Genomic DNA, 14,367 nt, shown 5'->3' with positions numbered 1-14,367 from the left:
ACGCCATACAACCCGTAGGTTGTAGTTGTACTCTCTACTACTCTACGCGCCACGTCTGAAGGATCTATGACCAAGTGGGACTTGCCATTGCTGACAAGTCCGGGCTGACACGGTGACAGGAGAAGATGGAATGCACAACCTCTAGAATCCATCACCGCATCGACAAGGGGGAAGTCCCTATGGTGCATTGCCTAACGGGGCCTTTCGGCGAATCTGGGGCTGGTGCGACTGTCCGACCCCGCGGCATGTAAACCACGAGACCGAACAGCGCGGCCCGTGCTAAGGAGCTAGGGGAGAACAAAGGCGTGGCAGCCAACGGGTTAACTAACACTAACACAAACGAAATAATACCAACAATACGATGATCAGCGTTGATGACGAGTCTCAGTGTCGGCCGCGATGATCCACGTTGATGACGAGTCTCGGTGTCGGTCGCGATTCCACCGAGTTTCGTTCGCACCAGGAGCAGGGGCAACATCCGACGGAGACCGGTGACGATTTTTAAAGATGAGAAAATCCATCTTCTCAACGTCTCCTCTGCATTAGTTGAATAAAGACAAAACAATTCTTATTTAATAACATGCCAATAGAAGTTACATAATAGTCACATAATACATATAGATTCATTGATCTGTTTTTTTTTTCTCAAAACTTCAAAGGCGCGTTTTAAATTGCTTAAAATCTACCTAACAATATTGAGAACTGTACACATAACAAAGCTCACTTGCTAGTCTAAAAAAAAAAATTCCGGAAGTATACCGGAAGTAACCACAGCGCCTCAACCATTGAGCTGTCGTCAAATTAAACCACATATTCGTGATCTCCATGAAATTTGGGGTCGAATAGATGTGATTTAAACGAAATCCAAAATTTGGCCAAAATCGAGAATTTTCCTGAACTAGTTCAGGAAAATTTTCGAAACCGGAAGTACGAAAACGTAAAAAATATAACATGAACTTTACCACAAATTTTACGAGGATCACGAATATGTGGTTCTTTTTCTCCTCAAATGAATATTTACTGAACTACAGACTGAAATGAGCAAACCGGAAGTAGAAAAAAAAGCAAAATATCGAAAATTTAACAAGTGAGCTTCGTTGCTGGCATAGTTATCGTCAGTTATCACTTAATATTTCAAAAAAATAACTGCCGATAAATGTTAAAAGACATGTGCAAAGTTTCTGAAACTGACTGTTTTGACAGCTGCACGAAAAGCCATCTAGTGTTAGAAAAAAGAAACGTCTAAGTAACATGCGCTTAAGAAGGGCCTGATTTTGGAATTATTACACAGCGGAGAGTTTAACGCAAATAGATTACTAGTAGACAATCTACGAAAATAAGTCAATTGTCCCTTACCTGGCCATAATCCCGTGGTAAGTGACTGCAGGTGTGTCACAGCAACTGAAGTGATCCAACTCGCCAGTGAAGCAAGAAAAGTTGTTTTGCAGCATAAGAAGCACTGAAGCAGGATGAGCGTACGTCTTGAAGATAAGGATGGAGCATGATGGAAGTCCCTCTTCTGTCATGGACAAAATCAAGCATTAGCTCAAGGATGTCCGTGGGGATCTTGCGTGCTCTGTAAAAAAAAATGTGTTACATTAATGAAAATATAAAAATTAAAAAAGCACATTAATCTTTACCGTTTCTAAGAAGCACACTGAAATGTTCATGATGAAAAAACCGTAAAAATGGAATTCACAGAAACCAACAGCATTACATACAACATGTTGAGATAAATTTCCTGATGCTAAAGAAAGTGTCGTGAAGTATTGTAACATAGCTTGGTGATAGGTGGTATTGATGCTTACTTTAATCATATGGGTGATGAATTTATAGTAGTAAGGCATTTGACTTTCATCAAGCAGATCCGGTACATGTGCATACACATGGCAGGTTATTCATTTCACACATTTTATGTCTCTGAAACTCTAAGTGGGAATGGGACAAGGAAATTCTCTGTTATTTACAAATAGAAATAAATTTGCTTATGAGAAATAAAACTGTACCTATCTCTTAGCTGTATTGCCTTCTAAACAGAGGTAAAAGCATCCATAGCAACAAACGTGCATGGTATGCCACCAAAATTGCGAGATTCAGAAAAGATCCTATGGTTCAAGAATACCTATGTTACATGAAAATCTGAATTGTAATGGTCTGGTAGCAGTAATGGGGAAATACCTTATCTCGGCACATTTGTATTCCACTACATGTGGGCTTCAACCATGAGTTTTAGGCTTTTGACAGCATGAGGATCTTTCGGATGGAAATTGACTGAGCTCTACTAGTCAACTTGTTGGAATAACTGACAGTATGCATCTAGGATTTGAAGAAATAAGTTGGTACAGCATAAAAATAAGGAAACTAGGTCAAGATAAACCTACATAAGTTACGAAGTTCAATTTGGTATATGAAATCACAGGAATATAAGTATTAATTAGCTACAATTTGTTTTCGCCTTTTTCGCCTCGTTTCACGATGTAAGAACAACAAGGGCGACAGTGGCGACATCTAGTAATGAGTTTTGAATTTTAAGTAATAACCACTAACCCCACCAGGGAGATCCGTACGACGCCAACCCAAAAAAATTATTAAATAAAATAAATAAAAATGGCCAGGTAAGGCAGTGTTTAATCCCTATCTTGATTGACTGCACTTGGAAGTCAGCAAAGCATAGCAATTTACAGTTTCGGTAAGTGATTGTTACGTCCTCGCTGTTCATTTAAGAAATTGCAATCACCTACTGAATTACATTACGCCAACTTAACGTTACGTTGTTCTATTTTGCTGACTTGTAAATTTGGTTTGCCGTTGTAAACTTGTACCGAACGTTCTTTTAATTGAAATAAAAAAAATAGTAATAATCTAAAATGAATATATTTTTATGACATTATACAAGTAAATTTTTCTTTTATTTTTAAATGGAAAATGACCAGCGAGCAGCTACGTAAATTCCGTTTTGTTCAAATACTCCTTATTAGTCCTTAAACCAGGTGACAGGCAGGAAACAGCATCAGCACATTGGACTGCAACACCATAGGCAAATTGAGGCATAGCTAAAATATCAACCAAAAGAGGGAAAACCTATGAAAAAATTGAGAAAAAACAAGCTAGTTGTTGAAAATGTGCTAGAAAAATAGCAGCTATTCCCTACTTGTGCAGTTAGCAAGCAGCAAGGTGGCAAGTCAAAATGTTCCGCACTGGACAGGAACAGCAAACAGCTGCAACTTAACCTGGCTGATATAACCTTTGGAAGAAATAAAAAACATACACATGTGTAACATGAACTCATACAGTTGAAAAAGTTGTGCAACAACTTCTGTAAAATTTTAATGAATTGAGAACAGTAAGTGATTTTATGTCATGAACAATTAATTAAATCAGTTTTCAAGCTTGACTAAAGCAGTGGACACTAAATATTAGCGTAAATCTAATAATCCAAACTGGAGAGCTTACAGAAGTCCAATTACATGAAAGAACTACTCTGGTTTAATTTAAATTGTAGGAACTATCAAGAATCAATTGCTTTCGATCACTATTAGCTGGATGTGATCATGTGCTGATGATGGCTCAATCAGTTCTCAAAACAGAAGGCAACATATGTTAGTAAGCATTAAGGATTAAACATATATCACTATAGAAAAATTTTATCTTAACACACAGAAAGTTTAGTAACTTTATACAAAACACGTTAGTCCTTTGAAGTAAATGAAAATCATTTCAGCCCAATTAGTTGTAATGCATGTAGACCATGTCTTAAGGTTCAGTCAAGTTCAAAGTTACGTACGGATACAATTTCAATCTCAAATGGCAGCTGCAGCTTTGTCAGTTTGTCTGTTCATCACGATCAGTCGATCACGATCGTACGCCTCCTGGCGGCTCCTTTGTCAATCGCCATCTGGTGGCATTTTGAAGACCGACGTTTACATGCAAACATTTAGATTTCACATCGTTGTCTTCATTTTTCTTTTACTCTTACACCCTGTTAAAATAAATTAGTTGAAACATAAAAAAACGTAATCCTAGATCCCAATATTGAACTGTAGATAAGAACAATTTTGATAACAAAATTAATTACATAAAAAACATACAATCAACGAAAAAAAAAAACTTACCGTACCTACATCTACATGATACATCCTCAAGGGAGATTTATATAAATGCTGTGGATCTTCCTTCTACTATGTGGTCTTTATCTGTGTCATCACTTTCATTTTTAATTATTTCAACATAAGAAGTTGATGTGAAGACTAATAAGCTGGAACTAGTTTCACATGGCTGGTATTCATAAATTGGATCGAACATAAACGAAAATCGAACCATATAGCATACAGTGATAATATGTATGTGAATGTTTAACACATCTTGAAATCAACTACATTTTACTTTCAAGACGTTCATGTTTTTTTGGCGACTCGAATTCCTACGGGAAATTCTTTTCTGCTATACACAATACCGGGAATAACAATTAAGAATGGAATTACACCAAACATTTCTATTCATTTGAATTTAAAAATACACCGACAGCTAGGGTACATTTAGAAACACCCACACAACTTTTTTTTTAAGACGGGACGCAAAAGAAGGCTATGTGACAGGGATTTGATTTGACTAGTCAAAAATGAAACATTTCGATTTTATCTACAAATACACGATGACTTACGTATTTTTAGAAATAGTCTTTTGTTTTCTTTCTATAATTAGGTGTCGGGTACATCAAAAGGCACTGTCGATCGCATTACTTGAAAGTCAGTAACCAAAAACACGGAAATCTAAAAACGGTGACCACTGACAAATCCAGAAAAGAATGTGTAACGCAGTGTTAGGAACGTCACCAATTGACTTAAGTCAAATTTTGACTTAAGTCATGACTTAAGTCAAATTTTGACGTATACGTCGACTGCGACTGAAATAAAATTTATGCGTGACTTTTACGATGACGTTTGACGTGAAAAAAATTTGTAATCTTAAAAAAAGTCAAAATAAAAACGTCATCTGGCAATGTTGACGAACAATGCCGAGGATCGGAAGATTTTTTCGTCTGTAATTTTCGTAAAACATATCAGTTGTCATCAAAAGTCATGACAATGGCGTCTACTACTATAGAGAAAGATTCGTGGACTGAATCTGGTGTCTTTAGTTTTTTTAATTTCACTCAAGCCGTTATTAAGTGTTTTACTATTGACACATCTCTTACTCGTCTTGAACAAAAGGAGAAGAAAGCTTTATTGGGAACTGAATTCGTAGCCGGCAAGTGCAAAACGTGTGGCTGGGAGTCAAAGGTGCATTTTGGAAATCCCTCTAATTGGGTTCGCCATCTTAAGGTTACTCTTTATTCAATTTATCTTTCTATTCAATAAGTTAACGCCATAATTTTCTTATTTCGGTATAGCTTCAACATGGTGTAGCTTTCGATGCTTATAAAGAGGCTATGGCAAACAAAAAAAAAAGACAGAAAGAGACGTCGGTCAGCTGATTCCTCTTACTTGCCGACTAATAAAAAGGCCAGACAGCCACAAGAAACAATTGATGTAGCACTTGATCTAAACACAATCTCTAGGAAAAAAGAAAAGATAGAAAAGGCTAAACATTTAGAACAAGAACATCAACTTCGTGTAGACATGCGTATTTTTCAATATGTTGTTGGTAGTTGTCTACCTTTGAGTACAGTTGAGAACATTCTTTTTCGAAACGTCTGCACTGAAATTAATCCCAAAGTGAATGTGGTGTGTACTAAAACGTTGAAGAAAACTATTTTGCAACAATATTTAAACTATAAAGCTAGTTTGAGGAAGAGGTTCAGCAATGCAGTGGATGTTTGTTTAACGGCTGATGCGTGGGGATCGAAAAGACGAAGTTTCTTGGGCGTAACAGCACATTGGCTTGAAAGTAAAGGAGAAACGGGCGAGATGACAAGGTGTTCTGCTGCTCTTGCTTGTAAAAGATTTCTAGGTAAAACGGAAACATTTTATTTTTTCTTTTTTTTACATCTTAACTTTCTTTAATAAAAGGATCGCATACATACGAAAAAATTGCGGCTTTGCTCAACAACATTATGGACGATTTCAGTCTTCATGGGAAGGTTAACTATGTAGTGACCGACAATGGATCCAATTTTGTTAAGGCCTTCACTGAATTTTCCGTAAAACAACTTTTACCTTACATTTTTATTCTAGCCGTTCAATTATTTTATTACTAGGTTGAGAATCAATTGACTCATGATGATGTGGATGACGATCCTGAATTGAATGAATGAATCAACGAGTCTACTTACATCTTGGGCCAATACGTGACCGAGTCTTAGAGAAAGTGGATAAAAGGTACTATAATCTCAAATGTTTTTTTTATTGTTATTGGTATTGTGTGCATTCTTTTTTTAGATTTGGTAAACTCTTTGAGGATCCTTGGTATTTGATGGCAGCACTTACTCATCCGTGCTTTAAGGCACATTGGATAAAAGACAGAAGGAGCCAAGAAGAAGCCAAAATAAAACTCAGGCAGCTGATCCAGGACTCTACGTGTTCACCAGTTTTGGAAAAAAGCAAAACATCCTTAGCCGAAGAGTTTTTGCTGTTTGATGAAATTCAACCTTCAGGCAGACCGGATGACGAGGTAGACCGATTTTTAAAAGATCGCGACACCTCTATAGGAATGCTTGATAATTATCCACAGATTAAATCTTTGTTTGTAAAATATAATACTGTCATTCCAACTAGCGCTCCAGTAGAGCGTCTTTTTAGCTTAGCAGCATTAATTTTAACAATAAGAAGAAATAAGTTGTCCGATTCAATGTTGGAAATGTTAATATTTCTAAAAATTGCTTTAAACTTGTAAAAACCACCTGTCAAATAGCGTAAAAATACATGACTTATTTTGTGACTTAAGTCATGACGGTGACGTAATTTTTTTTGGCAGTTACGTTGACTTTTTTTTTTTGACTTTTGACGTTAGGTTTTCAAATGACGTATGACGTGCAAACTTTTTCTAAGTCACTGAAAACTCCGTGACGTTCCGAACACTGGTGTAACGTCCATTATAGCACAAACATTCCTTGTGAGACTTTGGTAGTTGATGCACATAACCAGACTGTAAGCTCATTAGGATGTGTGCGTACGAAATAAAAATCGTTTTCTTTTTCTTGTGCAATTTCAAAGAAATTTGTTCAAAAGATTTCGGTTAGGACCGTCGGAGGTACCAAATTTTACAACTGAATGGATGTCATGTCGACATGACTGTTCTCTTTCGTATCACAATATGTGGTCTCCACAAAACTAAACTCGTTCGGGAATAACGACCCGTTAAGTCGAAAGTACTTATTGCCCGTACTAATTTGTTCTATATCTATACCTGGTGGATGACAGCTAAAGCTGACCTGAATTCACCCTAACTAGTACTAGGGTAGTATTTCACAAGTGGAAACTAGTCGAAGATGGTTAGAGATAGGCACAACTCTCTATCACGAGGATCTCCCCAACCTCCATTTCCTTTCTTCAACCGAATACCTTTAGTGCCCAACATATTTTTAATTTTCAAAGTAGATGGAAAAAGTGTTTGGGCCTTGCGCGCCGATCTCAGTGACGTCTCGGCTTTTCGCAACGTCGAAGTGTCAGTTCCACAGTTTGCTTTCCTATGATGAACTCCACTAGAAAAACAAAACAATCCTTTTAGTAAAGCAGCCAAGATTAAAACAATAATGTAAAGAGTACCATTCTCCAATGTGGAAAACGCGAGGAGCCTTCAAGACTAACGCTCCCAAAATGAATTTTGATTTCATTTTTAAGTTAGTTGGATCGCCGAATAACTTAGGTAAACACTGTTGTGCAACGTGAAGTAGGCTCCAGTCCCAATTGTAGTCATCAACAGAACAAAACAGCTCAGAGCATTGCTGAAAGTTTATCCACACTGATCGATTGAACGCCATTCCCATGTTGTGCTTGCTCGATGACCAAGGCAACAAGTCAACCTTAAAAACAACAAGTCAGTGATAATCAAATTGGAGATAACATTCAAACTGAAAAGATCAACTGACCATATTCGATGCTTCACGATGATTAAAGTATTTCGGGTAGGAACCCAGTGACAAGATGTGAGCCTGATTACAGAAGCTACAATCAGATCCTCCATTAAGTAGTTTTTGTTGGAGCCACAGAATATGTAAGAAATCTTCAGCGACGTAATGGTCCTCTTCCATGAAAACGACTGGGCCTGAAAATGTGCAAAGCACAAGATCACGATGTTATTAATTCAAGATACATTTTTATATTGCTTGTTGTCTTTATACCATTGTAATCGCGAAGAGCTCTAATTTTTCCGAATATGAAGTTGACTTTCCACCACCAGTGATGTTTCGTTTGGCTGTAGCGCGCTTCACGGTAATGGCCATATAAATCTGGAGTTTGGGCGTTGCTGCAACCGACTGCAATAGCTCTTAACGAAAAATAGTCTATGCATTCAAATTATTTTGTTGGAAGTACAATTCCAAATTTTGTTACCGCTCTTTGTTGATATCCCTCGGACAATCGGAGGGAGAGTCTCCCGGAAACGAGTACGGAAATAGTTGAGTGGAATAAGGGAAATGGATTTGCATCACAGCTGCAAAGGGAATGGACTGGATAATATCATTCAATTCTTCACTGTAAATGTTATGTGAAAATATAATTAGGGCTCTCTCTATCCATGCGGCTTGAGATAGACTTCGAAGTAATTTCCTTAAGTAAGATATTCGATTGTGCACCTGTAAAAGTAATTTCGAAATTGTTCCCAAATTAAGTATAGGCAATACATATTAGAAACATATTAGAGACATTTGAGATGATGAATTTTACCTGAATTGTAATAACAATTCCTTTAGGCCAAAATTCAGTTTCATTAACTGGTGGCCAAGAAACATGTTTTGAATTCCATATTTTCTGTAGATGGGGTAAAATGTTTTAGAACACAACGACATGTAATATTTAACTCAATAAGTTACCTGTTCATTATTCTCTATGGTAATTTTTTCCATTAATTCCGGGATCGTCAGATTTGTCGGTTTGGCAAGTTCTATATTACTGAAGTTTGGATGATTTAGTAAAACTGAGCTGCTATTAGACCTAAATAATTTGAACAAACACAAGTTCGACAAACACAGAAACCACAACCAAAGCAGTGTAGGGGTTAATATTAGGGCAAAAGTTTCCCAGACAGAAGACATCAAGTGACACTATCAAATAATGCTTTATTGTCTAGTTTCAAACTCTCTGTATGAATTCAATATTTTCTAGTGTGGAAGATATGTTAAACTATCAATGTTCTTTCTATATTAGACCTAAATTATTGTGTGAAGAATGGTTCTACATGGGAAAAGTACCACAACCACAGGAAGACTTGGAGCCAGGTTGGAGCTAAGATTCCCAGACAAAGATCAATTGAAAAACTTGTTATCTAGCTTACCTATGTTCAAAATCAATTTCAGCTCCACGGTAAATGAAAACTCCAACATGAAGCCAGAGGAGAGAGACCACCGCCAATGTTAGGCATATTCTCATCAAGAAACTCTTGCGAAGCCTGGTGATGAGAAACATTCTTGATCTGGGTAGGAGGTGAAAGGACTTTCACCGTCTCTCACGCCTCCCGAGTAAAATTTAAAATGTCAACTGTGTAAACAGAATGAGAAGGATAGTAAACACAGAAGATAAATCAATGCTGAAAAAGTAGATTTGGCGAAATTCAGCAACGATTTCATTCTGAGAGAAACGAAAGTTTCGCAGCCATGGCATAGGATGTCAACTTTCCGGAAAGGAAAAGGAGAAAGCTAGCCAGTACAACACATAGTAAAAGAGAGACCCAAAGCGGGTCGAACTTTTCACGAAACTGACGGCGGAGGGGGGAAGAAAGTGGAACCAAATACCTATGAAAAAGTAGGCCAACCGGCACAAGGTGGACTATATTGTAGAGCGCCTCTAGCGGTTGCATTTTTAAATCATGTTTTTTACCGTTTCCTTCGTTTTTCTTGTTGAAGCGTAAATCTGAATATAATTTACAATAATTTAGTTTCACGTCAATCTCGTACGCACTACGAAATTGCATGCAAAAACACGAATTTTAAAACAACCAATCAAGTGGGCAGGAGTTGGCAGTTATTTTGAAGCGCGAAAATTTTCAATTTGTGTTGTCTGCTCTACATTGCAATAAAAGTAATCTCACTTTTTTGAAAAATACCACAAAACATATCCGTACAGAACAGGGTACTGGCGCTCATGCACGGAATCACTAGTATTTCAGACATCGACAGATTAAGAAAACGATTGCCGCATGCGTTGTACACCGCATCCGTTTTCAGTTGGAAGTGATTAAATCACATTTGAAGAGGTATTGTGCGATATTCTAAATTCAGCTGAAGTAAGAATCGCTGGGAGTATCTATACTATCAACCTTGTCCCGCCCAAAAGCCCAGATCCGGACAAGGTTTGATGCAGATGAGAGTTATAAATTTTCAATAACCAAAATTAACTTTAAAAATTGCGCAATAAAATCAATTACATATTGCGTGTAATTTCAGTTTTTGCTAAACTATTATTCCAAGATACCTAGATTACCAAATGATGTGTAGATTATATAGATTATACCAAATACCATGTAGATAGAATACTAAAATTGGGGGATCTTATTAGGTAACAAGATAAACAGAATTGCTGCGATTTTTTAGAACAGTACTTCGTTTTTCCACAGAGACAAATCCAGTGCAGGGATACTGGCAGTATTGGTGCACAGAACTCTAGGATTCCTGTGCAATCAACAGAAATTTTAATCAATAAAAATCAATAAGTCTAACGTCAACGAACTACATCTAGACGATCTATATACTTACGTTGCAGAAGCAACCGCGAAAGCATTGGGCTGGACGCTCAATACTGTTCCATCACTATTGTCACAGAAGATGCGTGCCAAACCTTAATTACGAAAATTATCTTTGCATAAATTTGATCGCATAACATGAAATAACAGATTAGAACTTACTGGCTTTCTTAATTTCGGCCAATTGAGCTGTAAGAGAATTGGAAATAAACAAGATCAATTAATAAAAAATAGCGTAACAAATTTAAAAATTGTTCAAACCTGCAGTAAATGAATGCGGCTGACCTCCCAGCTCGTAGAAATAGCGATCGCTAAACTTTAACTTGTTAAATTGTTCAGCAATCAGACAGCTCATAGTTGGGCCAGCGATAGCACCCGGAAACGGGACTTCAGCTAGTCCTCCCACAAATACGTCAATATCGTCAACTGAGCCATACACCTGCCCCATAATCGTAGACAGCTACAGTATAGATAAGAAATTAAAATCCATCAGTAAAAGAAGGTAAGAGAATAACTCGCTAAGTTTCAAATTCACATCAGATTTTATAATTGGGTCAGATGAAGAAATGACGTTCGTCAAAGCATCGAAACTAGTGGCTTTGTTGAAACCACAAAGTTGACGATATGTGTTGTAACTGGGAAGACCGTGATCACGGCCACGTTGAATATTTAAGGCAGCTACATCGAAACCCCAAGTAGCGTTGGCCGCTCTACATTTTTAAAAATAAGGTTTCACAGCGTCAGAAGGAATCATAGGTGGAGAAAAGGAAACTATTCCAATCTTTGAATTATTGATCGTACCGGAAAAGTTTGTTCCACAGGGAGTCGTCGATTGTGTGATCAGCTGACGCCGACAGTTGCGTGAGGAGTCCGCGAATAACTGCATCGAAGTAAGTTTTATCGTTGACGATTCTTGACGGGTCATTGAACGTGTCACTCATTGTATACGAAGAGGTAAGCAATGTGCCGTCTTCCGAGTACAACCTTTATTTTTTGAATAAAGACTTAAAATATTGCTTTCATTTCTTAAAATCAATATAGATTTACTTCACGGTTCCTTGAACGAGAGAATGTCCGACGCGAAATCCTGCTGTGGCGAATTCGTTACTGATTGGGCCATTCGTCAAACCAGTGTAGTTGGTAAAGAAGCCGGATGCCAAAGGAGCAAGGTTATACTTGGCAATGATTCCCGGACCTTGTTAAGAGCACGGATCGTTAATTTGTTACATTTTTATACGTATATACATGGTAAAACGTACTCAATAAAGCGGGAATAAATTCATCGTAGGCAATGTGCTGCATTTCAGCAACCACAATTCGTCTGGCTTCTTGAAAGATGGTTTCGTCGCTCCAGGTAGGATTAAGAGCAGATAAAGCCTTGGCGACCCGGTTATGTTCGCGATGCCAAAGAGTGTGCATAACAGTTAACTGTGGCTGTTCAGTAGCTCTTGAATCCCCTAGTCAGACAAACAAAATGTGAAACGAATGTAGAAATGTAGACAAATAATATTTACCAGCGTAGAAGCAAGCACCAGTCGTACAGGTGGAAGTGATGGGAAGCAAATCACGATTGTTGGTTGCATCTCTTGTTACCTTTAGAAGACCACCGGTGTATTGACGAAGCGTGGCCAAAGTGGCACTATTCGACCCGTAAACCGTAGATCCATCCAACCAGTGCGTGTTTTGATTGAGCTTGTGTTTAAACATTAGTTAGTACAACACAACATTTATAACCGATATGAAAGTTATCAGTCACCTGGTCAGCGTATCCAAGACTGCAGTCCAATCGGGGCCCAGCAATTGATCGGACAAAGTTCATGCAAGTAATTTTGGTTGTTGCGTTTTTGGGATTAAAGAATTTGTCATTGATTGCGACGGAAATGGGTAGACAGGCCGAATGTAGCTGCGAAGCGTCTAAAGAACCACCAGCAGACGTACAGCAACTAATGTCCGTCCCGTTTGCTATAGAGAAATTGTAGGTGTTAAACGATTTTTAACAAATTAACAATTCAAATGTCCAATTCCATACAGAAGGTGAAAGTAGTTGACGATTGAAAATCGTGATTAATCAGTTGTCCAAACTGCATCAGGGCTAGGGCTGTGGCATTGGTTGGTTTTTCGGCTCCTCCAAGGACTCTGACACTGACAAGACGGGCACTAGGCAATGCTGAACCATCGCTGGCCACACGTGGAGATTCGATACCTTAATTCAATCAATTCATCTTGAAAGCGTGAACTTGTATTTTTATTTTTAATGAGCGAAAATATACAGTATACCATCGGCGTAGGCTGGTGTAGTCAAGCGGCGGTAGTCGGTGTTAGCCTTGCCAAGATTTGTGATCGACAAGCTGTTGCAGGAACCATCCGCTGTTCGATACTTGGATGGACTGCTGGGGCACGTTGTAGCAGTTAGGCAGGTATCATTAATAACGGTGAATCTGGATGTGGCTTGAAGAAGACCAGTGCCACCTTCTTCGTTCGTCAAGCTCATTCTGTTGATTGGAAAAAGTGATTCAAAAATACAGATGCAAATCAACGATTTCTCAAATTGAACGAATTTGAACGTTACTCACTGAGCTCTAAGGTATCGAGTAGCTTCCAACATAAGGAGGGATTTGCGTGAGAGTTCCTGGGCTTCTGGGTTGGGTCTCTTGAACTGTGACATGCGGTAAAAGGGTGAGTCTTCCTTGACGTATTGTCCCTGTGCGAAAAGGTCCTCTTCCAGTTGGGTCAATCGATCGACATAGCTGTAACCAGCCTCTCGACTCATCCTCATTTCATCTTCAGACAATTTTCGAACCGATGGAACCACATTTTCTACAATAAAATAAACTCCATAAGTACGCTTTTTCACATCTTAAAATGAAATTGATCAAAGCGCATAATTGACAATAACTTACCGACGAAATTTTCAACGGCTCCGGCGGTTCCCTTTAGGATTGGAAAACATTATTATAGACAACAAAACAATTTTAGCGAAATTTTGAATTTAAAACAAATATTAGACAAGCCTAAGATAGTAGAATACAGAACTTACCAAAGCTAAAATGAAGAAAGCGATCCAGGGCAACATTTTTAGTTCAATAAAGTAAGTTGTCCAATGTCCACCAAGGATATTTATACCATTTTGTAACTCCTCTACATCCGCTTTCCCACATTTCCATCTGAGTAAACGTAATCACATTTACGCGTAAACGCACGTAAGCACTTTACGTAGGTAGTGTTGCTTGCGCACAGCGATGTCCGGGCTATGACAGGCTGCATACATTGGTTCAAAAAAGGTTTGTCCACATTCTTGGCCAGATGTTCGTGTGTTCACATTGTGAGGCATTAATAGGATTCTGCGGAAACACATTAACACAATTATTATGTTCTAAAGCAACCCTTTTCTCCTGTTTGTTTGCACTTGCGCTGCAGCTGGTGTGTTACAATAACAGTCTCACACAATTGCTGTCACTTTATAGAACCACGGGCGGATCTAGATTGTACTGGATTTACGATAAAAGATTTCTGTAATGTTGGGGCCTCTAAGGT

General features: G+C 38.1%; 2 protein-coding genes and 2 long non-coding RNA genes across 7 annotated transcripts; 1 reads left to right on the top strand and 3 right to left on the bottom strand.

Annotated features, from left to right (window-relative positions):
- Positions 1 to 347: 347 nt before the first annotated feature.
- Positions 348 to 2,234, bottom strand: LOC124198147. Its single transcript, XR_006876496.1, has 6 exons — positions 2,179 to 2,234; positions 2,007 to 2,105; positions 1,809 to 1,928; positions 1,641 to 1,747; positions 1,357 to 1,576; positions 348 to 537 (listed from the first exon to the last, which is right to left on the bottom strand). It is a non-coding gene; the product is annotated as an uncharacterized LOC124198147 (long non-coding RNA).
- Positions 2,235 to 4,820: 2,586 nt separating this feature from the next.
- On the top strand, positions 4,821 to 6,881 carry LOC124198143. The gene is made up of 5 exons (XR_006876492.1): positions 4,821 to 5,321; positions 5,390 to 5,949; positions 6,009 to 6,139; positions 6,197 to 6,317; positions 6,378 to 6,881. It is a non-coding gene; the product is annotated as an uncharacterized LOC124198143 (long non-coding RNA).
- Positions 6,882 to 7,237: 356 nt separating this feature from the next.
- Positions 7,238 to 9,893, bottom strand: LOC124198131 (alpha-1,6-mannosyl-glycoprotein 2-beta-N-acetylglucosaminyltransferase-like). Of its 2 annotated transcripts, none has more exons than XM_046593819.1 (8): positions 9,430 to 9,893; positions 8,969 to 9,089; positions 8,823 to 8,906; positions 8,490 to 8,731; positions 8,279 to 8,424; positions 8,027 to 8,202; positions 7,704 to 7,960; positions 7,238 to 7,639 (listed from the first exon to the last, which is right to left on the bottom strand). In XM_046593819.1, the coding sequence occupies exons 1-8, from the start codon at positions 9,558 to 9,560 to the stop codon at positions 7,417 to 7,419; spliced, it is 1,380 nt and encodes a 459-aa protein (XP_046449775.1). In that variant the 5' UTR covers positions 9,561 to 9,893; the 3' UTR covers positions 7,238 to 7,416. The 2 variants fall into 2 exon arrangements, with proteins under 2 accessions (XP_046449775.1, XP_046449776.1); XM_046593820.1 differs by having other exon boundaries at positions 8,969 to 9,047; positions 9,430 to 9,875.
- Positions 9,894 to 10,510: 617 nt separating this feature from the next.
- Positions 10,511 to 14,351, bottom strand: LOC124198128 (chorion peroxidase-like). Of its 3 annotated transcripts, none has more exons than XM_046593813.1 (16): positions 14,240 to 14,351; positions 13,871 to 14,174; positions 13,734 to 13,764; positions 13,407 to 13,650; positions 13,111 to 13,325; positions 12,863 to 13,036; positions 12,590 to 12,795; positions 12,348 to 12,525; positions 12,093 to 12,290; positions 11,881 to 12,028; positions 11,635 to 11,817; positions 11,369 to 11,543; positions 11,095 to 11,293; positions 10,996 to 11,022; positions 10,847 to 10,928; positions 10,511 to 10,762 (listed from the first exon to the last, which is right to left on the bottom strand). In XM_046593813.1, exons 2-16 carry the CDS (start codon positions 13,904 to 13,906, stop codon positions 10,681 to 10,683), a joined length of 2,178 nt encoding a protein of 725 aa, XP_046449769.1. In that variant the 5' UTR covers positions 13,907 to 14,174; positions 14,240 to 14,351; the 3' UTR covers positions 10,511 to 10,680. The 3 variants fall into 3 exon arrangements, with proteins under 3 accessions (XP_046449769.1, XP_046449770.1, XP_046449768.1); XM_046593814.1 differs by lacking the exon at positions 14,240 to 14,351 and having other exon boundaries at positions 13,871 to 13,875; positions 13,957 to 14,230; XM_046593812.1 differs by lacking the exon at positions 14,240 to 14,351 and having other exon boundaries at positions 13,871 to 14,230.
- Positions 14,352 to 14,367: the final 16 nt, after the last annotated feature.

Source organism: Daphnia pulex, chromosome 7, assembly GCF_021134715.1.
Source record: "Daphnia pulex isolate KAP4 chromosome 7, ASM2113471v1".
Lineage (NCBI taxonomy): Eukaryota > Metazoa > Arthropoda > Branchiopoda > Diplostraca > Daphniidae > Daphnia > Daphnia pulex.
This window is presented reverse-complemented; position numbering and strand designations above follow the sequence as displayed.